Source organism: Equus quagga, chromosome 13, assembly GCF_021613505.1.
Source record: "Equus quagga isolate Etosha38 chromosome 13, UCLA_HA_Equagga_1.0, whole genome shotgun sequence".
Lineage (NCBI taxonomy): Eukaryota > Metazoa > Chordata > Mammalia > Perissodactyla > Equidae > Equus > Equus quagga.
The window spans coordinates 7474534-7501856 of NC_060279.1; the positions used below are offsets into that span (position 1 = coordinate 7474534).

Genomic DNA, 27323 nt, shown 5'->3' on the forward strand with positions numbered 1-27323 from the left:
AATGGGAGGGGAGGGTGGTGGCTGAAGGTTTGGCCAGGGGATTTGTACTCAATTTAGAAAGCAATGGATAATGAGGAGCAGAATTCAGAAGACGTCATTGTTGTTGATGTTATGTTTGTTTTGTTTGCATGATGGGAAGACCCAAATATGTTTATAAGTAAAGAGAAAATATCTGGAGGGTAGGAAACGATTGAATATGTAAGCCCAAATTGGGACAAGATCCTGGCAGAAAAAGGAGGTCGTGGAATTGTAGGCCCAGGCGGAAGCATTCACCTTGGAAAGGCAGAGAGAGACAGCTCCCTCGGAGACTGGAGGGGAGGGAAAAGTGAACGCAGGAGAGGAATTCTGAGGTGGAGGGGAAGAAGATGCAGGAGCATGCACATCAGAGGCCTCAATTCTTTCCAGAAAATATGGCGTCTGTGGAGGGTGAGGAAGGAGTGGGCGTGGTGCACGGGGGTGGAGAATGAAGGAAAATAGAGAAGGCCATGAAAAGATACTGTGAGGCACGCGATAGGCATCAAAAGGAGGAGAAAGAGGGTGACCCAGCAGTAGCCGAGTGAATTGGTGCCCAATTAACGAGTCATCCCAGCCCCACTGCCTCCCATTAAAAAATGAGAACAGGGAACCAGTTTGGGAAATGGGTAAAAGCTGAATTACTCCAGGCCGGGAAGCAGGAAAAACCAGCCCTGCCTCCATTCAGCAGCAGTCTCTCGTACTCCCTTGGGATTCCTCCAAAGCCTGATTGAAAATCCCCAAACTAGGGGACCTTGAAGGGGCCTTCCAGCTCTAGCAGGCTAGGAGCCTCCTGGGTCTTCCTAGAGACATCCTTGTCCCCCTCTTACCCTTACACACACACACACACCCCACAAAAGTTTGGGTAGCCATGTCAGTAACACTGTAGGTTCATCACCTCGATTGTACGGTAATATTGAAGAAGTAAAATGTGAGGAACTTCCTGCCACTCACTAGAACTCTTAGAGAAACTCAGTACAGGAAGGGACGATGACAAATCGCCTTCATGGAGAGCCACACTGACCTCATCTAGAGGTAAAGATACTACCCTGGTAGAAACAAATCCAGCTCCATCCTTTGCATCCCTGAAACATATTCTAGGGCTTAATAACCCTGCCTGGGATGGTCTCCCTCGTTATGGGCATCAGGGTCTTCTTCTCTGCACATGCATCCTTTCATTTATGCAACAAACATTTATCGAGCACCTACTGTGTGCCTTATGGACCACATACTTTTTAGACTCAGTGAGGGCAATGATGAAGTGTAATACTTCACCCCTTAAATCACTGAGGAATTGCTCCTCAGCTGTTTCTTCTCTAGGCTTGATTCTTACAATTTTTCTTTAAAATCCTTATTTCAAAAATTCAGTAATCTTGGTAGGTTTCCTTTTATTCATATATTCAACAAACATTTATTGAATTCCTATTATTTTTGAGGGGGTCCACCTGACAGGCCCCTACCCTTTGGGGGCTTTCTCAAATCTCCTCTGAGCTTGTAGGTCCAAGAACTGGACTGTGTCCACCAGTGAGAGCCTGCCTCTCATTGAGGAGAGGAGGTGACAAAGTGAAACGGGTTCTTGCTGCTCAAAGGAGAGGGAAAGAAGAAGGAAATATTTGTTCCTGGAGAACAAGAGGCGTGAATGCCATGCATCGAGAGGATGTCTCTGTTCAGGAGTGAGTTTGTATCATTTTACTTCTATTTTTAAAATGGGTAAAGAGAAATCTCTGACCTGACAAAGCTCTCTTCCCACCGCCTATAATCCTCTCTGAAGGACACAAAGTTTGAGAAAGTAAATCCCCACGGTAATTGTAGAAGAATAATACAAATACCATTTCTTAAGAGCTTACCAGACACCGTTCAAAATGTGTTATAACTATCATTTCAGTTTATCCTAAGGGTATGAACTATTATCATTCTTATTTATAGCTGAGGAAACTGAGACACCGAGAGGTTAAGAAAATTCCCAAGGTCACCCAGCTAAAAATGTAGAGCTTGACTATGAAGCCAGGCCTGACTCCAGGGTCTATGCTGTCAAGAACTACACTCCATGCATTTTCAAAGTCTGTTTCACAGCTCAAGAATGAGGCCAGGCAAACCCTGGACTGTTCATGGAATCCCACCAAGTCCTCGCAGAGAGTGGTGACTTGCCCACTGCGTTGCCGGACCAAAGTGGACCAGCGAGCCCAAAACCCCTCCATTCCTGCTCTCATTCTTTTCCCTCTCTCCACAGGCCAGCCCTCCTCCCCTCCAGTCATTTTTCCCTTCAAGACAAAAACGTTTCTCCTAAGTGGGCCCATCAATTCTCAGGAGGCGTGTCCTTCCACACTCGGGGTGCCGGGGCCACTGGCAGACTCACGCAGAGACAATGCTAAGAGTGCCTGCAGCCGGGGATCTGGGAATCGCTGGGCCAGGTTGCTTGTTCACTGAGGCAAACTCGAGACCGTCTTCTCTGTGTGCACGCTAAACACTCCAGACCTGGGGGTTTTCCAGGAGAAACAATTGGTGGGAGGAAAGAGAAAGGAGAGCAAAGAGGTGGCCTGAGATTCCACCCTCAGGGGGAAGTTTCCACTCTCAACTACAGTTTCCCCTCAGCTAACACCTGTGAAAGATTCGGTGTTTCCTGGAAGGTTTTCTTCTTCCTGCCCTTACAATTATCTTCCAAAGTTTGGCAAAACAGAGTAGTTCGTTTGGGTTTTTTTCTATTTTTGTTTGTCCATTTGTTTTAAGGTCCCATAAAATATGATTCCCTGGTTTATCCAATTCCAGTCAATCCCCACTACTTTCTGGTATTTAAATGTCATATTTAAGTGTCATTACAAAATGCTTTAAAATTTTGGGGGGGGCCGGCCTGGTGGCGCAGTGGTTAAGTGCGCACGTTCCGCTTCTCTGCGGCCCGGGGTTCGCCGGTTCGGATCCCGGGTGCGGACATGGCGCCACTTGGCACGCCATGCTGTGGTAGGTGTCCCATGTATAAAGTAGAGGAAGATGGGCATGGATGTTAGCTCAGGGCCAGTCTTCCTCAGCAGAAAGAGGAGGATTGGCAGCGGATGTCAGCTCAGGGCTAATCTTCCTCAGAAATAAATAAATAAAATTTTTTGAACTATTTTTATGGAAGTCTTTACATGTATTATGCACACCTCTATCTGTCTTAAACAGTACATATTCCAAATTTAACTTTTTACTGTGGTTTACCAGAAATTGACAGTATTAGCAAAGTATTATTGACTATGGGCTGCTCTCCGATGCCAGAGAAAAGTGGGGGAGCTTTGGCCTAATTGGCTCCAAAATGTTTGTAACTGATGTTTTCTCCTTAAACAATAATTTCTTCCCTTGCTGTTTGCTCTCGCTTCTCAATATTACAGCTCTTTACAACTGCTCATATTCTCTTCTTTTCTAAAACCCAGGGGAGACTTTGATCACTTTTAATTAAATCAATCCAACACTAAATTAAGTTGTAATACCAGCTTCAAGTTTAAGGATGTTCTAAAACTCTGCCGTCCAATTAGGTAGCCACCAGTCTCAGAGACCATGAAATGGAGTTGATACAACCAAGGAACTAAATTTTTTATTTCGTTTAATTTAAATTTATTTTCATTTTAAAACCGATATTCAATTCAGTTACTGAAGAACTTTTAAGTACAGTTGTTAAGAATTTGAGTATGTGAATCCACTATATCCAATGAAAATTGAACATTTGAATTGAGATGTGTAAAATGCACACTGGATTTGGAAGACAGTATGAGAAAAAAGAAGGTAAAACGCTTCATTAATATTTTTTATATTAATTATATGTTGAAATTATAAAATTTGGGATATATTGAGTTAAATAAAATATATTATTAAAATTCATCTCACTTGTTTATTTTTACTTTTTTGTAATGTGGCTACTGGAAAATTTTAAAGTGCACATGTGACCTCCATCCCATTCCTGCTGGGGGGATTGCACTGAAGCCGTGTTACTCAGAGCACGGTCCATGGCCCAGCACGATCTGCACGGGAGCCTGTTAGAAATACAGAAGCTCAGGCTCACCCAGACCTGCTGAATCAGCAGCTACATATTAGTAATATTCCCCAGGAGATTCTTAGCAAAATTGAGAAACACTGATCTAGGGAGCTGTGCTTCTCAAACCGTGGAGAAGAATCAGATTTTTTTTTTTTATTTCTAATCAAGTATCGACAATTGTATTTGTAAAATATAATAAAAATGTACTCTCAGAAAAATGAAAATGAAACAAAGAAAAATGTCAAAATATAACTTCAAAATTTGCATAGAGTCAAAAAACATAAAAATAAATTTTAATAAATGTCATTAAACAAACACAGAAATAAAAGAAAACAATTCCAAAAAAGTGGACACACTGTTCTTTGAGAGCGTGTACATAGGCAACTAATATAGAGAAGCAGTATTACACTTGTAACTTTTTGCCAAACAAAATATTATGTGTGTAATAGCAGTTTTTAAAAGTGTAGGCGCACTTTTAATATGCATTATACATATGAAAATTTAAGGTTTTTAATGTGATAATTCAGCTTGCTTCTTGATTGTCAGTTGATCTGATCTGGGTTGGATGGATGGCAATGCTCTTTGCAAGGGGTAATGTGTACATAAACTGTTTCTAAGTTTTGCTTAATAATAGCACACATGGTAGAGAAAGGAGGCTCACAGAAGTATGTGCACTGGAATGGAAGAAGGGATTTTCAAAGCAGTCTCAGCAAGCTCAGGATATTCATTTTTTTAACTGCTATCCAAGATGAAGCAAGTAGTGCTATGATTTTAAAACTTATCTCCAATTCTTTATCAGCAGCCAGTTTTTATGCACTTTTGGATAACATTTGCAAACATATTGTGATATAATCCTACTCACGTGACTAGTACACAGCTCAGATCTCATGCAACTCGTCACGAGTTGGACAAAACTGACACTGACCTCTGTCTCATTCAGCATAAAAGGAGTCCACATGCTTGGATATTGAGCAATGTCAAATTATGGCTATAAAAGTTCCTAGACGTTTGCTCTCAATTTCTGACTTATCTTGTCATGGACTAGTAACAGACAGTTCACGTTGGTACTACCCTGCAGACGGCCTCTGGGAACAGCACTGCTTTAGATCTTTCTGCAGAATGAAAGACCAGGATTTCAATAGTCCTCTTTCTCAGATGCCTTTTAGACTCCAGTTTGCATGATTTGTTCTGGATAAATGAGACTGTCAGTCGTGGGGCCACATATCAGCAAGATCTAGTGAACTCATCAGTTGACGAGATCAGTGACATTAATTCAAACCACAAAGCTATGTTTATAATTGTATTCTCTGTGATCACTAGATGTTTCATTCAGATATAGATTCCTATCCTTTGAGGGAATAAAGTAAGCCCTCTCCACATGTGAGGTTTGTGTTCATGTTTCCACTTTTTCATACAAATAAAATAATTTTTTTTCACAGGGAAAAAAATGAACTATACATATTCAAGAGGGTAAATAGTACTGAAATACTAAGGACCTGGGGCCAGCCCCTTGGTGCAGTGGTTAAGTTCGCACATTCCGCTTCTCAGCGGCCTGGGGTTCGCCGGTTCGGATCCCAGGTGTGGACATGGCACTGCTTGGCAAGCCATGCTGTGGTAGGCGTTCCGCATATAAAGTAGAGGAAGATGGCCACACATGTTAGCTCAGGGCCAGTCTTCCTCAGCAAAAAGAGGAAGATTGGCAGCAGTTGTTAGCTCAGGGCTGATCTTCCTCAAAAAAGAAAAAAATACCAAGGACCTTCCCATTAAAATCAGAACAATCTTCCATAACACATCTAAAAAACAGAGGAAATGTATGTTAAAGACCTTACTAAAACTGCTTATTAGTCAACCTGTGGTAGTTGTTTGAGATGTTGATACTTGCTAGTCATTCAAGTCAACACTGGGGGTGAAAAATTGGTTAGTGTTGCACCATGCACACAGTTGTCCAACCTAGAAACCTTTGACCTGCTCCCTCTCCCAACTCCTAGATCCAAACGGTTTCACAATCCTATCCGTCGTACCTTACTGCTGCCTCACGGATCCCACCTCTCTCCGTTTCCGCTGCCATTGCCTCCCGCAGGCCCTCATTAGCAATCAAGTGGATTTGTGTTTCACACTCTGAAGGAGCCTCCTTCCTTCCTTTCCAGATGCCTCTAATTCATCTTTTGTAGAACCAACATTATCTTTCCAAAATTTAACATGAATCACTTCCATGTTAAAACATTCAGAAGACTGCCATAACCTTCCCATAAAATCCAGATTCCTTGACTGTAGATACAAAATCCTTCACGATCCGAAACCCCTTCCCCATAATCCTTTCAACGACACCCTGTGAAACTAAAGTATCCAGCAATTGTCCATCATCCAGATGCTGCTTCCTGGCTCTGGGCTATTTCCACTTCTCCTGTACTTTCCAGTGATACTGTGTGAATCTGAACAGGTGAGTTCATCCCAGGTTTATTTGTTAGAACATAATGAATGAAATTATAATTCTGATCACGAAATTCATAGTATCCAGTGCTCACCATTTCTATAACAAGTCTCATTAGAAAGGGTCACCTTAATCTTGGTCAGTGTTGGAAATGTCTAAATGTAACATCTATTTCATACGTGTGTATGCACATGCGCAAACACACACGTGCTCTTGTGCCTGCACTGTTTATACAGGAACATGTTGAAGAAGGCAGAGCCAGCCTCTACAAGTCTGTGATTTCCAACAGCTCCAAGGAGATGTCTTGTTACTCAGACTTTCCATTCCCAGAAGACTGTCCAAGTTATGTGCCAAATTCTCGATTTCTGGAATATCTCAAGATGTATGCAAACCGGTTCAACCTTCTGAAATGCATTCAATTCAAGGTAAGACCCGGAACGTCAGATAGCAGTCAAGAAGTATTTCCCACCTATTTTCTATAATCTCTCTATAGCCAAGCCCTGGAGTCTTTAGATGAGATAAGGAACGGGCAGGACGACCGATGACGTCTGGCTGGTTTCCTTTTCCCCTTGTGCTTACATCCTCTGGAGGTGGAGGTGGATACTTTGAGTAAGGATTCACATGTGTAAATTTTTAGTTTGCCGTCCTTAAATCCAAGTGTCCAAAGAGACTTAAAAATAGCAAACCTCATTTTCAGCTTGGGCGAAATGCCTGCTCGTGGCGACACTGATAACTCCTACCAGCCCCTGAGTACTTGCTTCCTGAGCAGCCCTTTATAGGAATGGACCTGTGCAATGGCCCATACACAAGACAACCTCACTACCTGAAGGAAATCTTTTCTAGATATCCTTGGGAATAGAAAACTCTTGGAATATTGTTCCTCTGGTAGAACCTACCCACCTCCCCCCCCATTTCAGAGGACAGAGATGAAAGGAAGGCAGAAGGACATGGGCAAATGAATAGATCCTTTCTTTTTTCCTGTTCTCCCTACTTCTCGAAGAAACACTTGGAAATCCATGGGTCTCCCTTCTCCCATCTACCTCCCTGCCAGATATGGGGGTGGTAAGGGATTCATAGGGAATTACACAGAGAAAGCAATGTGAATGGAAAGCTTGACTAAAACAAGTAGCAAACAAGATTCAAATTCACAACCTGAAAAGTACTCCTGATCAAAACAAAATCACTATCTCGAAGAGATATCTGCACCTCCGTGTTCATTGCAGCATTATTTACAATAGCCAAGACACGGAAACAACCTAACAGTCCATTGATGGAGGAACTGATAAAGAAAATGTGTTCTATATGGATATATAACGGAATATTATTCAGCCATTAAAAATGAAGGAAATCCTGCCATTTGCAACAACATGGATGGATCCTGAGGACATTATGCTAAGGGAAATAAGTCAGACAGAGAAAGAAAAATACTGTATGATCTCACATGTGAAATCTAAAAAAGTCAAACTCATATAACAGAGAAACAATTGGAGATTGCCAGAGGTTGGGGGAGGGGGGGAATGGATGAAGGTGGTCAAAAGGTACAACCTTCCTGTTTTAAGATGAGTAAGTTCTTGGGATGTGATGTACAGCATGGTGACTATAGTTGACAATACTGTATCGTATATTTGAAAACCGCTAAGAGAATAGATCTTAAAAGTTTTCATCTCAAGAAAAAAATTCTGACTATGTGAAGTGATGGATGTTAGCTAAACTTACTCTAACAATTGTTTTGCCATATAAACATATCTCAAGTCATTGTTGTACAACTTAAACTTGTACAATGTTAGATGTCAATTATATCTCAAAAAAACTGGAGAAAAATTAAAGTACTCCAGTTTCCCAAAGAGTATTTTATCCCACTTCCTTATTTTACAAGGGACACAGTAAAACTAAAACACTACCATAGTGAATGGATATAATACCCATAAGTATTTTTTAATGCATCAGAGTTCCTGAATCTGAAGCATTTTCTTTACTACATGCTGCCTCAGCTTGCTTTAAAATAACTGAAAAAGAAAAACGAAAAAGCTAGATGTTCACAAAAGTTTTAAGAAAGTACACATAGGGCCAGCCCGGTTGCATAGTGGTTAGGCTCATGCGCTTCACTTTGGCAGCCCACAGTTTGCTGGTTTGGATCCTGGTTGCGGACCTACACACGCCTCCTCATGCTGCATGTGGCGTCCCACATACAAAACGGAGGAAGACTGGCACAGGTGTTAGCTCAGGAACAATCTTCCTCAAGTAAAAAAGACGAAGATTGGCAACAGATGTTAGCTCAGGGCCAATCTTCCTTGCCAAAAAAAAAATTTTTTTTAAAACAAAATGTACACACAAGCAGCTATCTGTGAGAGGTTTTGTTCTTCTTTCTTCCCTATAAATTCCAAATTTGCAATAATGAACTTTCATTATTTTTAATATAAAAGTAAACTTTATTTTGAAAGATTTTTAATTAACTGAAAATTTACATTGACAGAGTTGCTAATACAAATGTAGAAATCCAACAAGCACTTCAAATGTTATAAACCAAACAGTGAACCTGTCAGGAAGGACGTGAGAAGCCTGTCTTCTTTGAAAACTGAAAAAGAAGAAAAGGCAACAAAGTCTCTTGGTCAGTGGAGCATTTATGCTTTCAAATTTGACTTGTAAATTTATTTTATATATTTTCTGAATCAGAACCTAGTACCCATGGACATATATGTACTCAATGGGGACAAAAATTAGACTATTGGAAATTTGGACTACTCCCAAAAAATTCAGGCCATGAAGTTAGCACTTTTCAAGAGTTGTCTAGATCTGGGAAAAACTTCAGCAACGTTTTCTATAAGACTTTTCATAAGCTAAGATACTTGGGACCAAATTTGTATTTTCAATTATACATTATCCATGTCTCTACCAAAGGAACTGTTGTAAAAGAGGCAGCTCTATGGGAAATATACATAATAGAAAGAATGATGAATACAACAGAAGACTGAGGTTATCATCTTGACTCTACCACTTACTATGAGAATTTGAGCAAATCCCTTCAAATCTTCGGACCTCCCCGCCTCTCTTAAATACCCCTCTACAACTCTAAGCTTAGAATACTTCCATCAAGGAAATTATGATTAATCTGATAGCCCAGTTAGATATATAGGGTTACGTTTATCAATTATGTTTAGTCTGGGCTCTAGAACACTTGAAATGTCAATTAGCACATCAGTCAGCAAGCCCTTACTGGAAACTTGACAACTATTAATCATGTCTATGATTCTTTTTTCAGACTAAAGTCTGCAGTGTAACAAAACGCCCAGATTTTGCCGTCACTGGCCAATGGGAGGTAGTCACTCTGCGTGAAGGAAAGCGAGAGTCCGCCATCTTTGATGGTGTGATGGTCTGCATTGGTTTTCTCACTAACCCATTTTTGCCACTAGACTCCTTCCCAGGTAAGGCATTTTCTGCAGCTGACCTTAGTTTGTCTCATGGGAGCCGTCGTGATACTGGACTGGTCTGGGAATGAATTCCTATGATTCCTCCGTTAAATAGTTAAAGTGATGAGGTATAAGGGATTTTTTTCTAACCAGCATTTCCTGGCCATTTTTTGGCTTTCATGTGTTCCAAACAACCTATGAGTACGGAAGAGTAGAATGAATAACAAATAAGCAGTTTTATACTTCTCCAGCTTTCAGTGTCCCTCCCTAAGTGCCTGGCAGCAGTTGCACGTCTTCTAAGATGCGGGATGCTTATGCAAGTTGCTAACCTCAGCAGAGCACATAGCTAGAGCTGAGTTTAGAGGCCCACAAAGGTCACTTGGTGAATAAAGGAAAAACTCATCTGGTTTTTGTTTGTTTGTTTTATAGAAGTTTAGTTGGATCAGAGGTTTACGGCATTGAGTCCATAAACCTCTGGGAGGGAGATGAGTCCTGGGAGGCAAGTTAAGACATCTTTGGGTCTCAGTTTCTTTATCTGGCTTTTGCAGCCATGATCCATGTTAATCTATGCCAAATTTCTATTGGATTACAACTCAGAAGGAATAGAAAATACAATGGTTTGCTTTATTTCATCTGCCGTAAAGATTCAAAAAGTTAAAACTTTAGGAAACTTTTTTCTGAATCATCTAAATATGACCTGGAGTGATCTCAGGCCTCATCTTATAATAAACTCACGTACTTCCAATGGCCCTTGGTCTGTGCCCAGAGGTTAGTCAAGTCAGGTCAAGTTAGGATAAAGCATATCCTGAAAACTGCCATAGAAGAGAGTTCTTGAATTGGAAAGCACCAAGTTCATTCTTCTTCCCAACGCAGAAAACTCTTCTCCAGCATCCCTGAGAGACTCAACAGCCTCTGCTTGAACACATTCAACAATGAACTCTCACCACCCCACAAGACAACCCAATCCTTTGTCAGTTCTTGCCTGCAGAGAAAATCCCTGAGCAACAAGCTACTCCAAACTCCCAGGAAAGAGTGCCTGGCACAGGATCTCTCCAAGAATCCAGAAAGTTCCATGGCATAGGGAGTACATTGCATTTATTCAGCACCTACAGTCTATTGCACGAGGTGCTAAGAATATAGAGGTAGATAAGATACGTAGCCTTTATAGAAGGTATAAATAGTGTTTCATAGGAGTCCAGTGGAGGAATCACAATCTATATATTACCCGGGGTATTATCAACTCATTCTACAACACTCATGTCCTCCAGGGATTCTGGATCGGCCCCCTAGGGGTCACTCAGGTCAAGTCAGATTAAGATAAAGCATACCTTGAAAGCGACTGAGCCAAGGTATTCAGTTTGAACAGGATGAGCTGGGGATCCAGAAGGTATAGAGTCTAGGATACACAATTAACAAGCTGTATAATCTTGGGCCTTCCACTTAACCTTTCTAAGCCTCTGTTTTTTTTGTCCACAAATTGAGGGGCTTGGACCACCCACTTATGCAACAGCATACAGCACAAATCACAAATCCAGCGAGCAGAGCTCTGCAGAACGTGTAGTCCTTCTCAATATTCGTCTTACCAGCCACCACCAATTGGCCATTTGAAATCCCCGGCTACATGATTGCTAAGGAGCCTTTGAGCTCTAAAATTTTGTGTCTGTAGACTTAAAATGGAATCCTCCAAATCTCACCATCTCCCTCTCTGCCTCGCAGCAGACTTGCCTAATCTGTACACACTCCCTGGGGTAGTTGTTAACTATTAGAAAAATTCAAATTCTTTCAAGACATTCAAAAGCATGTCATGAGCTCCGGAGGCAATTCCAAAGAAAATGTTCCAAACAGTCTTAGTAAAAATAATAGGTATCACAGAATAAATGCATAAATTCCCAAGATGACTATTTTTATTCTTTCAGATGTATACACTCTGGTGTGTTTCCTAACACAACCACATTCACCTAGTAAACTTTCTTTCTCTGTACTCCTGTAGTATAAGAGGAGAAATTATTAGTCTGATAGGAGACCCAGCCACAGAGTCTCCTTTTTGCCCATTTATGATCCAAAAGAGCCCAACCCAGAGAGAATCTAAAATAATCTAACATCCAGGGATAATTCCATGATTCTCTTTAAGCTCGTCTAGTTCTCACTTCTCTGCCCTTCTCTGATCTATATTGTGTCCGTGTGCTGAGTTAATATTTGAACTTAGTTATCATTGTTAAATTCTAAAAGCTCTGGATTGTGGTTGGGTTTTAAGTGGGATTCATGTCATAGTTCAAATGATTCAAGATGAACTGAAGAGTTACCAGGTGTTGATAAGGCTACTTGTCACAGGCGTCCATGTTTAACCCCTGAGAATCTAGATAGCTCATCACTTTTTCTGGAAAACAACAGGTTCTTTGTGTAGTCCATATTACTTTTGCTTGTGTTGTGAAACCTTGAGAGTATTCTCCAAAACACTCCATTCTCGTTTGATGTTTCAACGAGCTTTGGCATCAACTGCCTGCGATATCCTGTCTGGTTAGAACAGCAGATCTAATCCGAAGTGGAACTAACATAGTCCCCCTTTCTCTGAGGCAGCTCTGGCCAACTCAGCAATGGCAGCCTCAGTTACCATCGGTTCCCAATGTAAACTATCAGTGAACTTGCCACACATACATGGATCTTTTGGAATAGGAATCACATTTTATTTACTTTATTTCCCCAATATCATCTAGCACAGGGCAGGTGTCCAAAAACGTTTGCTGAATTGAGTGGAGGCACTGATTCCTAATTCCCTTTAACTTCTCTGCTCTTGCTTCTTGCTTGTGAAAAGCTCTACATAAATCGAATATTAGTAAATAGACATTACAGTCCCATTGATTGCTATCAACTTTTAAATGGTGATGACTCCTTACACTTTCGCTCAGTAAGTACGCCATGATATTTCAACTTAGTAGTTAATCATCTAGTAAATAAAATTAAAGGCCTATGTAGTGAGATGGAGTAAGTACGTCCATTAAATAAATAATCACTCACTAATTTCTGTATCATGTAAAGTCATGTATTCACAGTTCAGATTTTCTTAAAATCAAGTATGCTATTAAAAACAACCTAAATAGTCTGTCAATCATTCAGTTATTAACTGAACAATACTTATGTTTTATTCACTGATCCTGTAATTTCTCTACTTGACTTATTTTTTCTATAGGTATAAATACCTTTAAAGGCCAGTACTTTCATAGCCGACAGTATAAACATCCAGATATATTTAAGGACAAGAAGGTTCTTGTGATTGGAATGGGAAATTCCGGCACTGACATTGCTGTGGAGGCCAGCCACGTGGCAGAGAAGGTACCATTCTTGACATTGCTTAGTGAAGAGCTTTATCTTCAGACGCATGCCTCAAGCAAACAGTGTACGACACCATGATAAATGAGGAAAGGTTTGAAAATGCCTAAAACACACACATGTACAGGAAGCAGATTTTTTAAAGTACTTTTTTCTTAAATGTTCATAAATTTTACTGCAAATTCTGTCATCTTTCATCCAAAACCACTTCTCTTCCTATTTTTGTCATTTTCCTACTCATCCAACAAGAGTTACAAGAGATGTCTGTTTCTTACCCAGTCCCATAGGTCAGAAAGTCCTGGCAGTTTTTCCCTGCTAAGATCTCCCATTTGCTCCCTTCTTTCCTTATTAATTGCCACCGCCATCATCAGATCCGTACTACCCCGCACTAAGATCATTGAATTGTCCTCCTGATAATAACTGTAGAAATAGTTGCTATTTATTGGGGCTCACTCTGTGCTAAGTGCTTCACTATATGCTTGACTGCATCACGCAGTCATCAAACAAGACACTGAAGTAGGTACTGTTAGTATTCTTGACTACAGATGAAGAAACTGGGGCTCAGAGAGGTTAAGCAACCCACCTAAAGTTGTACCTCTAGCAGGTGGTAGAGCCAGTCTTCAAACCCAACCTCTTTGCTTCAAAGCCCCTGCTCCTAACTCTACCCTGCAGCCCTGCCCTGCGCCCCCAGTCCACGCACCCACGTGCAATAATCCATCCAGATGGCCAACCACCAACAAACACACCCTCCGAAAAGCCTGCTCTCATTATGACACTCTCATGTTAAAAAGCTTCTAATAACTCCCCTTACCTAGAAAAAATAAGAAACTGCAGATGCATTGGCCCCGCATTATAGTGTTCTCCATATTCAGGTCCACATCTGCCATTTTAACGTTATCCCCCACTGTTTTCCCACAGAATCATCAACTGCAGCCCACAGGTCTTCTCAGCCCTTGCAATTCCCATGCCTCTATCTTTCCCTTGGCCTGCACCACACCCCTCCCTCTGCACTGCTCTTTTCTCTTTACAATGTACATTTCCATTCCAGCTATCTCACCCCAACACAAAGTGATCCCTCCCTAGTAAGAATTTATGTATTAATTGTTGTTTACACTCCTCAGTTGGCACTTTTTAATTCTTAGCATTGCTAATTACTTTTTATCGTATACATTTTCTTTCTAACTATGCTATAAACTCATTGAGAGCCATTCAGCCAAGAGACATATATTGACTGTTGGCTTCCGATACGCGGAATGCTGTGCCAGGCACTGGGGATACGCTGCAGAACAGAACGACAAAAACAAGATTCCCACTATCAGGGAGCAGAGAGTCATGGGGAAAATAGATGCCAAGTCAATAAGTATAAATACCTAGATCAATAATGGCAAGAATGAAAATAGCTACTAATAAAAAGGATTGAGGGGCCAGCCCCATGGCCGAGTGATTAAGTTCACGTGCTCAGCTTTGGTGGCCCAGGGTTTCGCCGGTTGGAATCCTGGGCGCGGACATGGCACCACTCATCAGGCTATGCTGAGGCAGCATCCCACATACCATAACTAGAAGGACCCACAACTAAAATATACATACAACTATGTACTGGGGGGCTTTGGAGAGAAAAAGGAAAAATAAAATCTTTAAAAAAAAAAGTAAGAAAAAGGGTTGGGAGTGTATACCTTTGATAGTCCCTTCTGGGACTTTAGAAAAAGGACTCAATGATCAATTGATTGATTGATTGATTGACTGATTGACTTGGAGAGACTTAGCAGTTTGGTGGAGCTATCCTGAAGGAAAAGAAAGGAGGTCCTGAAACAAAATGTTCACAGTCCCATCTACCGAGATGACCATATGTGGGTAGCATATTATTATTTCTATTTCTCTAATCATTTAGAAATTTCTTCAGTTGGAGAATATACTTTGGCATCCATCTTGTCATTTCTATATCAACAAAGAAACTCCTCTTGAGGAGAACATAATTCATTTCTACCAAAATATCCTATCCAGTTGCACATCCTGACACAGAGGCAGGTTCAGTGCAAATATGAGCAGGGGGGCAGCCCCGCAGCCGAGTGGTTAAGTTCAGGCGCTCCACTTCAGCGGCCCAGGTTTCACCAGTTGGGGTCCTGGGCACAGACCTACACACCGCTCATCAGGCCATGCTGTGGCAGCGTCCCACATAGAAGAACTAGAATGACCTACAACTAGGATATACAACTGTGTACTGGGGCTTTGGGGAGAAAACAAAAATGAAAATTGGCAACAGATGTTAGCTCAGGGCCAATCTTCCTCGCCAAAAATAAAAGCACACTTTAAATAAATAAATAAATAGCCTACTCGTCCATTTAAAAAAATACATGAATAATGTCAGAATCATTGATATGCTCCTAGTTCTTGCCCCCACATATCCCATGTAGAATATACTGCTCCATTTTAAAGCCTAACAAAAACACTGACACTGTGGCCGTGGTCACCATGCCCCAGTTTGTTGGAGAAAAAACTATCTGTTAAATCAATCGTTTTGTATGCAAAGTAACAGATTGGTTGACTAAATCTTTCAATTTTAAACAGTTGTATAGACCACTCCTTATTGCATAGATACCAAAACGATTATTAGCTTAGTGACCTCAGTCAGCTGGTAAACTCAAACAGCCGATCAGGGAAAAAAAAAATATTTCACCAAAATAAATTGTACTGTCAGTTCAAACAATGGATTCTTTTGAAATCCTTCCTAGACAACTTTTAATTGCTGCCATACCCTGTTATTACTGCCCACAATTAACATACAAAGTTGTTCATTCGCCTATTTATTGTCTTCTTACATGAGACTTTAAGCTCCCCGTGTCTTGCCACCACAGCTCATTGACCACAGTGTCTAGCACTGAGGCTGATAAGTACTCTGTGACAAGTCCTAAGGCATTTTTACACTCTAGATACTCAATCCATTATCTGAAAAGAATGACTTTAAAGTAGGAGTTAGAGGAACCAAAACTATCTTGTCAGGGACATATTTTGAGAGTGGCAGACTTTTTGGTGCCGTTCAATTCATGATCTTTTCAAACGTCCGACCAGGCCAGCCCCGTTCACTGTGTGAAACTGACTGACCTCTTTGATTGCTTCCAGGTGTTCCTCAGCACCACTGGAGGGTCATGGGTGGTCAGCCGAGTCTGGGACGCAGGGTACCCATCCGACATGGTGATGCAGACTCGATTTGAGAACATGTTCATAAATTGTCTCCCAACTCCAATTGTAAATTGGTTGATGGCAAAAAGGATGAACAGATGGTTCAATCATACAAATTATGGCTTGGTTCCAAAAGACAGGTAAATACAGTGTATCTGCCGAGGGCTATCAGGAAGAAGGCACCTCAATCCTTCCAGTGGCATATCCAAACCAGGCAATTACCCAAAAACATGATTGAGCATGAAGGAAAACTTCATACCAATTTACTTGATCATAATACTAACTGTTCTGGAGTTCTCAGTAAGTGAAATTGTGTATTTCGTCTTGTCAACAACCCTTTAAAGTGAGTATTACTGTAATCTCCCTTTTATTGTGGGTAAACTGAGGCTTAACGAAGTTCAGTCACTTGCCCAAACTCATTTAGTAATAGTGAGCTCTGTGACCTTGGCAAGTTACTTAAGCCTCAGCTGCAGCAATCAAAGGAGAACGATCTGTCTAATATTCTTTTGACAAAAGCAACACGCTTGCCTTGTTTCACTGTGTGGGAAAAGTTGACTGCCCTTGTGGCCCTTCACCATCTCTAATAGCAGTGCCTTCTTGCCCGTGTCAAGATGACCTTTGTTTTCAGTCTTTCCTTTCAGTTATAACCTACAATTTATCCTGTTAACAAGAATCAATAGTTTTGCCTCCTCGTTCATTGTTTCTACAATGATATTCCATTATCAGGGTGCACAGCCTGGAGATCCTGTCTCATCTTCCTCCAGATTTCACTCTGGACCAGCACGGATCAGGTGGCACCCAAGCCACCACTGACGGCATGCAGCTTCCTGCTACAGGCACTTCTTTCCTCTTGCTCTCTTCATCCTTCTCTCGTGTACCTTCCTCTCACCCTGATTTGCCCTTCCCTCTTTTGTCTCCATGTTTTCCTTCCTTATTTCTTGCTTACTCTCTTCCATCTCCTACCTGCAAGCCTCTCAGAGGTTTTGACCCTTTCCACTAGAGCTTTCTCTACCATAAGTTTTATCTAGCCTGGATGTTAGCTCGTGGAACTATAAAGAATTTGACTTAATCCCATATACCCTAGAAAACGTGAAAGGAGCCTGAGGAATGATAATCCCTTCTCTCTTGGATTTATTTAATCCTTTATCAGTTCCAAAGTTCTTGCATATATACTATTTCATATGCTCTTCATCCTCCCCAGTGAACTAAGGATGGCAAGTATTAGTACCCTTATTTTACAGATGAATAAAAGCAAGCCTGCAGGGACCAGACGACTTTCCCAAGCTCTGTTAAGTTTAGACTTTGGACAAGAAGCCACCCTTATTACCTCCTATGCCAGTGCTCTTTCCATTTTATCACACTGTCTCTTTCTCTGCATTCACTATAAGCCAAAAATGGCTCAGCTTATTTAAAACCATCTCACAGAGTATTTGTTTAGTGATTCCCAAGGCATACCCAGAAAAAGATAATTCTGCCCTTGTTCTTTTTAAACACATGCATGTTTTCCTTATACAATTGCTTCCTATGAGGAGAGAGCTTCCAGCCATTCTCAGCTGATGTAGAAGTCCCTGGTTTCCCTTATAGTCCTTCTCTTCAGCTATCTCTACAGTGATAGTGAAAGCTGAATGCTGAAATTCAGCAAAGGAAACAGGAGCCAGGAAAGCTCTCACCTCCTTCTCCTCAGGCTTCCAAACTCTAGTTAACGATAAGCACACTTCATCATCCTTTCTGGACATTCATGAATCCCCTCGCACAGAGGTAACTTCTCCCAAGACTGGCACCTCCTGCCTAGCCAGGGGGAGAGTTCCAGAATGAAGAGCGGAAGGAGGGAGGGCTGGCTGCATTGTTCACTGGCAGTTCTCTTCTCTGTCTATGATTTTGTTTAGGACTCGGCTGAGAGAGCCTGTGCTGAATGATGAGCTCCCAGGCCGTATCATCACTGGGAAAGTGATCATCAAGCCAAGTGTAAAGGAGGTGAAGGAAAACTCCATCATATTTAACAACACCCCAAAGGAAGAGCCCATTGATATAATTGTCTTTGCCACTGGATACACCTTTGCTTTCCCCTTCCTTGATGAGACGGTAGTGAAAGTTGAAGATGGCCAGGCGTCACTATACAAGTACATCTTTCCTGCTCATCTGCAAAAATCAACCCTGGCCATTATTGGCCTCATCGACAGCTTAGGCTCCAGAATACCCACGGGAGAAATACAAGCCCGATGGGCTGTTCGTGTCCTGAAAGGTAAGTGCATGAGAAACAGCTGGGCACATGTTTTCAGTTTGCCATGGGATTTTGGATACTGGAAATCTCCAGACCACCCCCGGCTCTGATCTAAAACAAGAGAATCTTTAAAATCAGGATCCATTTTATTGTTCACTGAATTACACTATCATAACGAGTTTGTGTCATTACCAGCACAAAGGATAAATGAGGGGTCAAAAAACATAAGTTGTATCTACCTGTTATTTTGCCTGAATCAATTGGTTCAATTAAAAATCAAAAGTTCAATCAATTGAGGGATATAATTCAGTTAAACCAGTGGTGAGATTCTGTCTTATCAAATAACTAGTGAGAGAACCAGATACTTCTGTTTTCAGCTGGCGGTATTATTACCAGGAACACACCGCCAGTCCACGTAGACTGCTAATATTTTTGCCAGAAGAACAGATGAGTATATGGCTACTAGAAACAAAACAGGAGCAGTGGGTTAAGCATCTTTACCCACCAAGTAAGCACGTAGGTCTAAGGTTAAGTTGCATTTTCTGTTTGTTTGTTTCACAGGTGTGAATAAGTTACCACCACCAAGTGTCATGATAGAGGAAGTTAACGCAAAAAAAGAAAACAAGCACAGTGGGTAAGTTAGCTACAAATACACCCTTTTTGAATCATAACTGAAATTGGTAAAACAACAGCAAAGAGAGGTGAGTTACACTGGAGAAAAAAGAAGCAGCTGAGACTTAGAGGAAAAACACTAGGATCAGTAGTTTAAGGAGAGAGGAGGGAAAAGGACATAGAGAAGTTTTAATGTCCCCAAATCATCACTTCAGACCAGGATTAGCTAACACCACGTGGAGTTTGGATTCTAAATCAAAATATAATTAACCCTCATCTACCAGACACGGTATTCAATGCCTTATCCATAAGCAGCAGGCAGACTGCCATGTTCATCCTCCGACACTAGAAGGGTCTGCTCATTCATTCATTCACAAATCTATTCAGTTCTATTGTCTTTATTCAGACTGCTACCAGGAGTCAGCACACTACGGCCTGTGCGCCAAAGCTGCTGACCACTTGCTTTTCTCTTTAACGTTTTTAAATGGTTGGAGAAGAAGAGGAAGAAGAAGAAGATTTTGTGATGTGTGAAAATTGTATGAATCTCAAATCACGGTGGCCATCAATAAAGTTTTCTTAGAACATAGCCCCACTCGTTCACTTGCGTATTGTCTAGGGCTGCTTTTGAGTTATAAGAGCAGAGGTGAACAGTTGAGGCAGAGGCCATAGTACGGCCCTCAGAGCCTAAAGTATTTACCGTCTGGCCTTTTGCAGAATAAGTTTGCCACCCCTTCTCTGGAGGACAGGTGTTCCCTTGTGCTCCGCTTTTTGGTTACCACTTGAGGGCCAGGGGTAACGGAAGGGAGAAGGCGGCAAAGGAGGGAGTCTTGGGGACGCCCACTCTCACTCCTAATCCAACTAACACATCTCTGGTTTTATCTGTTTTACTGTTTATCTGTTTTGGCCTTTGATATAAATTTTCCCTTGAAAAAGGGGTTTCTGTGGCAGGAAAAAAAGTTTTAAAATCACATATATATTTCCAAAACTCTATCCTTGTCAAAGTGCTCAATCCCAAAACAGTAAAAGCATTTGAGATGTCTCTTCTTCATCCTCAACCTGCAACGTGATTTGGTCTCCATTATGGGGCTGTAGGGTAACACTGATGATTAATTCAGCTATACAATGTGAAAGCTTCCTGTCACATAGGCCAATCAATGACCCTAGAGACTAATACTAGCCTTACAGGGAATTCTGTCCTATTGATTTTTGTGGCTTTTTACATTATACAAATCTACCAATAATTGGGTATTAGAAAGATTTAGGAAGAGTAAAATTATGTAAAATCTTTTTTTCTAGAAATTGCTAATCATTTGACAGAAGAACTAAGGTAATACTAAACGCATTATGAGCATTTGGAGCTCTGTACATACAGAGTACCTTCTCGGGGAACACATCTTGTATTTAAATAATTCAATGAGACCATTAGACAGCTATGGGCACAGAGGGAAGAATACAGAGCCATTCCAAATTTTGCAGCATCGTTGTTTACTTTTGGCACTTTTACTTGTTCTAAAGTTATCATTATTTTATCTTTTTGTCTCCCCCTTTATCCCCAAACTTCCTTTATAAAGGTTTGGCTTACGTTACCGCAAAGTTTTACAAACAGGTTATATCGCCTACATAGATGAGCTTCTGACCTATATGAACGCAAAACCCAACCTGTTCTCTATGCTCCTGACGGATCCACGCCTAGCTTTGACCGTCTTCTTTGGCCCGTGCACACCGTACCAGTTCCGCTTGACTGGCCCAGGGAAATGGGAAGGAGCCAGAAATGCCATCTTGACCCAGTGGGATCGAACAATCAAGGCCACCAAAACTCGAACTGTAGAAGAACCCCCATCTCCCTTTGCAAGTTTACTTAAACTCTTCAGCTTTCTAGCTTTGCTTGTGGCCATTTTCCTGATTTACTGTAAGTAAAAAATTACCTTAATGGCTCATCAGATGCACACAGTAGATTTTCAGTGCTCTGCTTCCTCCCTTTCAGCACCATTGCCTTCACAGCTCTGAGCCACATCTGAGTAATGAAGGCTACCTCCTGCCCTCCCGTGACTAGCCGCAGGCCTACTGCTGGTACCCCTGAGCCTCTCTCAGCTCCATCTCCTTCTAATGCTAGAGGAAGACAACCAAGATTTCTGTGCATTTGAAGACTGCGGGAAAGTTCCAAGTTCATTTTAGAAGAGAGAGCTGCTCTGGATAGCCCTCTGAGCAATCAAACTCTTTGCCACGTAAAGTATTTTCATGGATCTCAACTAAAACCCCCTACTTCACAAAAGATATGGCTGTACTGAAATGGTGTTCTTATGGTATCAGCTGATTAAAAAGAGAAAAACAAACTAGAAACTGATTGTTTCAAGTGGTCTTTGATTCTCTTTCAAAGAGTTGGGGAAAAGATGAGGAGAAAGAGAGAAGGGGATGAAGAGTCTGTTAAGAAAGGCCTTCAAGGATAGGGGGCTTCACTGAGTTTGTCAGAGTGTTTTTAAAGGAATGTACCTACCTGAGGGTGCTCATCCCCCTAGAATGTACTCTCCCACAAAACAGGGTGCTCCAGCTAGCACAACAGCGACCCGAATCAGACCCGCGCCACAGGAAACATACACCTCCACCTGCTCTCGGAGCCACCTCCAGCAGCCAGAGGAGGTGACCTCCTGCTTGGGTCCTCCTTTACAACCCTGATTTAAGAGGCGAACGTTTAAGCCGCCTCCTCTTAAGAGTCAACTAAATCCAATTGGAATTCATTAGAGAAAGGCCACAGCGGAGAAGTCTTTAACAGAGAGACAATAGGAAGAAAGAAAAAGAAGCTCAAAAGCAAAACCGTGGCAAAAGCCGTTTCTGACCAACTGGACCCAGCCCTGGCTTCTCTCTCCCAGTTACATCTGAGGAGGATGGGACTCACAGCTGGAAAACGTTTGGCCTTCACTTCTCCTCCTTGTTGGCCTTGGTTGGCAAACCTCACCTAACAGAGAGGATTGGATGGGGGAGGGATTCGAAAGCTCTGGAGTCAGGAAAGAGTGAGCTCCATAGCTAAGCACAGACGCAGGGCACTTCTCCTCCACTCTGGCCTGCTCTTCCGGCTCCTCTTGATTGTTCCATGTTTGACTTTCCTCCTGACCTATTTCACTTCTTAATGTTGTGATTTCTAATAAGAAATATACATTTGGTCTTTGTCTCTGTTTCTGGCACAGAGCTCCTAAAACCCGTCAAATCTCCCAAGTGATAAGAGCACGAAGGTGTCTTTTGTCATATGCATGAGGTGACTTTTGCACCCCACCTGAGGATGGGGACTGCTTAACCAAGAGAACCAACCACGTAATTAGAGGGTTGGAAATTTCAGTCCCACCCCCCTGACCTCCAGGGATGGGAGAGGGGCTGCAGGTTGACCCAATTACCAGTAGCCAATGATTTAATCAATCACGCCTATGTAATGAAGCTTCCATCAAAAGCCAAAAGGATGGGGTTCAGAGAACTTCTGGGTTGGTGAACATGTGGAGATTCGAGGAGCGTGGCAGTCCTGGAGAGAGCATGGAAGCTCCACACTCCTTCCTACATACTTTGCCCTGAGCATCTCTTTCATGTGGCTGTTCCTGAGTTATATCCTTTTACAATAAACCAGTAATCTAGTAAGTAAAATGCTTCTCTGAGTTCTATGAGCTGCTGTAGCAAATTAATCAAGCCTAAGGAGGAGGTGGTGGGGACCTCTGATTTATAGCTGGTCCTCAGAAGCACAGGTGGAAACCTGCACTTCCAATTAGTAACGGGAAGGGGGAGCAGTCTTGTAGGACTGAGCTCTTAATCTGTGGTTTCTGATTCTATCTCCGAGTAGATAGTGTCAGAATCCTGTTAAAATTGTAGGACCCAGCTGGTGTGCGAGAATTGCTTCGCGGTGTAGGAGAAAACTCCCCACACACATTGGAATTGGGTGCAGAACTCTTAACATAGAAACTCATAATGAAAAACTGCTCTACTGAATACAATCTAGATGACTTCTGGAAATGCTTTGTTCTCCCTTGAAGCAGAGATGACATTTTAACATTCCTCATGAAGTTGGCTGGGGAAGTTCAGTGCCCAGCTAGGTAAACTACCCAGGCCACAGTGGCATACCACGAGGACACAGCTGGAACCTAAGCCTAATCTCATCTATTGTACTGAATATGTTGCACTGAGAGATGGAATATACAAATGGCCAAAGGCCAGACTATCTTCAACAATACAGCTCTGACCCATAGCCTCTGTGGCCATCGGTCTAGAACAGTCAGAAGTTGGTCAATGAGTGCCAGCTTCTCTAATTTTTGCCCCCATCTCCAGCTCAGGACTAACAAAAGAAAGTCAAATATACTCCCCAAACCAGTCACCTATCATGCCTTGCTTCTGGTTAGCCCACCCCCACGGTCCCAGTGCCAACAAGCTCCAATGAGAGCATACCCGAATCCTTCCCCTTTTCTCACTAGAGAAAGAAATTCCCCTGTCTGCCTTTGAATCTCTGCCAAATACTAGCGATGGTAGCTGAGTCTATTGCTATAGAAGCTCTGTCTTCATGAGGAAAGCTGTTCTACACGATTTAACAAATAAGAAAACTCAGACAAGGACATGTCAATTGATTGTCCAAGGTAATGGAGCAAGTGGCTGAGTCAGGACACAGGTCTCCAGAACTTACATCCAGGGCTCTTTACTCCACCATTTAAGCCTGTGGTTTCCAACATTCAAATAACTTCAGAAGTCTTAATAGTGATATCATGAAAGTCATATGACAAGGATATTACTCCTTGAAAATATCTGTATGTCTCTCTCCCTTTCTCGCTCTGCCTATGGGTATGCGGACCCTCTGTGGATGCACATTTTTCCCACTGTGTCCGGGATTTTGCAGGCCTTTCCCCTTCTGTACACCGCTATGTTTCTGAATCGCCACGTGCATCTTTTTCCCTATTTATCTCTCCCCTTCTTCTCTGACCACGACTATGCTGGACCTACTGTATGCCAAAAGTAAAACAGACTCAGTAGAAAGAAAGGGTTCTCATTCTTAGTCTTGAAATTATTCCATAAACCATACTGGAAGACAGTATTGTTTTTTGCCATTCGTTAAAAAAAATGGTAAATCTAATTCGGTGCCAGAAATCTAGAAAAGAGGAAACATAAACACTTTGGCTTCTTGCACATCCCTTAAATCAGAAGGGCTTCTGAGGCATTTCACCTCCCAGATTAATTTTACATTTTCAGAAATTCTTTTTAATGTATACAAATAGTACCCCTTTTGGGGCCAGTTTTAGGTAATGATGTCTATCTTTTTACATTCCAATGCTCTGGATCTTTCAATGTGCCCCACTCTGCGGAGGTGCTTAGAGAACTGCGCCCAGTGCAGAAGCTCTGCCACTTAGTAGCTGTGTGACCTCGAGCAAGTCACTAAATTTTCCTAAACTAGAGTTTTCCTTTCTGTAACACAGGATTATAATACATCCTCCTTCATAAGGGTCTTATACGGATTGAACGATTTGACCCACGTAAAGTGCTTCACGAAAGTCCTTGTAAGTGTCAATAACTAATCGCTATTGTTACTGTAACTCGCTAAGCAGGCTGCATGTTTTATTGCGTGCTTTATTTTCTCTGTGCTGTACACCTAGCTCCCCATTGGACATTTCCGAAGAATATGCCATGGGCTTCTCAAATGCAACATGTGCAAAATTAACCTCATGTTCTTCCCCAACAGCCCCCGACTCACTCCCTGACCTCATCCACTTCACCCTCTGTAGGGGGAAAAAAAATTTAGGGTATTTCAATAAATAATGATATAGAATTGCACAGTTTAAAAATAAATGGCATTCAATAAATATTTGTTTTCTTCTCTCATAGTCAAAAAAACCTAAATAAATAAGTTAGTAAGTAAATAGATATCATTGTCTAAAGCACACCCTTCAGGGTTATCTGATTTTGATTCCATGGGAGCTGTTTTAAAACATTTTAAATTATAGACAACTAATAGTAATGCTAAATCATCCTTGTCTGTAGACATGTAAATTATATCCAATAGTGGTTTAATTGGCTTCCCGTTCTCCACTGTGGAAGCCACTGTTTGCCTCCATTTGCATATTCACGTCAATATTCCTGATCTATAAATGTGAGTCTCCTTTGTGGTAACATCTTACCAATTCCCTCTTTAATAACAAGTTAAGTAAACTCTTTAAACGATGTTAATTTTATATTTATATGAGAGTCATGATTTTGCCTCCTTCCAAAATTACCTTTTCACACCTCTCTCAAGGACTAGCAATACTGCTCACCCGTAGTTTTCCCCTGAAATACAAAAGAAGCACCTTGACCCTCTGACCCCCTCACCTCACCTAAGTCCCATCAAGTGTGACCCTAGCACAGAGCAGGGGTCACGTGGAACCGTGTGTGAAAGCACAGGCCACAGAGTCGGACCGCCAGGGCTGAATCCCACTTTGCGGCACAACCTTGGGCAAGCTATTTAATCTCTTCTAGTTTCAGTTTCTTTGGCTGTAAAATGAGGAAATAAAACTTTAGCACTGTTGTGAGGAGGAATAAATGAAAGTAATGCACGTAGAGCACTTACCCCGGAGCCTAGCATACAAGTGCTCACTTAAAGGGAACGATATCTCACAGGTTCGTCTGCCCCTCGCCCTCCCCGCTTCCTCACTGGCTAGCTCAGGCTCATTTCATTTCTTGTCTAGGTTACTGCTCCCTGTCCCACTGGCCCCGCTCCGGCCCCTTCTCCACTCACCTCTCTGTACTCCCCCTGAGAATAATTGGAGGGTGCTGCCATTCGCTGTAGGAGTCATAGGAAGAGGAGATAAAACAAAGAGCTTCTTACATTCTCCCAAACCCACTGTGCATTCTTGACCACTGCTTCCCAACTGAGGAAGTTTCTCATGGAAGCTGCAGATAGTTGAGAAAAACAACACCTTTTAGGGTTGTCTTGTCCCTGTTTTGAGACAGAATACGTTACTTTTAAATAGTCTAACTTCAGAAGATTTTGATTTAAAAAAGAAGTCTGCACTTAGTTCTCTCTCTGCAAAAAGTAGAACTTCATTAGACATTTTAAAGTCACATAAACAGTTTAAGCCAAAAGGGAAAATATGAGACCATCAGCTTATATCGACAGGATAAGACTATTGAGCAAATTTTCCTACAGAGTAAGAGTTATACTGTTTAACTAAGCAATGTTGTTATTTCTGACGTCTGTTTTCATGGGAGGGCAAGCAGCCTTTATAAGGAGCGTGACTGTGATTAGAGTTATGGCTGGATTAACAAACCAAGAAGGAGCAAGTGGCTGGGGAGAGAGGCTAAGCCTGAACGTCAGCAAAGGAGGAGCGTGCATGTCACCACAGTGCTCTTCTGTAAAAGCTGTTCTACAAAATCAAGACCTAAAAGGAGTCAAAAGGACATGTTCCAGGATATTAGAAGAGGAGGGTGGTGATTGTGGAATGAAATATTAGCAAATGCATTTGAGGACAATTTGCAGTCTTTACTGAAAAATTTTTTTTTTTTTGAGGAAGATTAGCCCTGAGCTAACTACTGCCAGTCCTCCTCTTTTTTGCTGAGGAAGCCTGGCCCTGTGCTAGCATCAATGCCCATCTTCCTCTACTTTATATGTGGGACACCTACCGCAGCATGGTGTGCCAAGCGGTGCCGTGTCCGCACCCGGGTTCTGAACCGGCAAACCCCAGGCTACCGAGAAGCAGAACGTGCACACTTGACCGCTGCGCCACCGGGCCGGCCCCAGTATTTACTGAAATTTTAAATACACATATCCTTTGGCACGGTCATTATACATCTTAGAATCTATCCTATACAAATAGTCATGTGTACAAAGATATGGATACAAAGATGTTTACTGCATTATTTGTAGCAATGGCAAAAAGAAATAACAGGGTCAGCAGTGGAATGGCCAAATAATTCGTGGAACATCACAACTGCAAGAAACATACTGGCATAACGAGGAAAAATTGCGGCTCATGTCATTAGTGTCTAGCGGTAAGATGGGTTTCGCGGTTAACTTAATCCAGTGGCTGCAGTGCCATCTCTCTCCAATCCCCTTGGCTCAGCCCTTCTCCCTGGACCATCTTCCTCCCCAGCATGCTAAGAGGATAGCTGCTACAATTCCAGACTACACCCTATAGAAAA

At 41.9% G+C, this 27323-nt stretch overlaps 1 protein-coding gene across 1 annotated transcript in view; it reads left to right on the plus strand.

The window, feature by feature from the left end:
* Window positions 1–21487, plus strand: part of FMO1 (flavin containing dimethylaniline monoxygenase 1) — a 33887-nt gene extending 12400 nt beyond the window's left edge. The window contains exons 3-9 of the mRNA XM_046683143.1: window positions 6683–6871; window positions 9706–9868; window positions 13041–13183; window positions 16298–16497; window positions 18244–18599; window positions 19140–19212; window positions 20762–21487. Of these exons, the coding sequence (XP_046539099.1) occupies window positions 6683–6871; window positions 9706–9868; window positions 13041–13183; window positions 16298–16497; window positions 18244–18599; window positions 19140–19212; window positions 20762–21107 (1470 nt within the window). The 3' untranslated portion in view covers window positions 21108–21487. The remainder of the gene's footprint in view (window positions 1–6682; window positions 6872–9705; window positions 9869–13040; window positions 13184–16297; window positions 16498–18243; window positions 18600–19139; window positions 19213–20761) is intronic.
* The last annotated feature ends 5836 nt before the right edge of the window (window positions 21488–27323 follow it).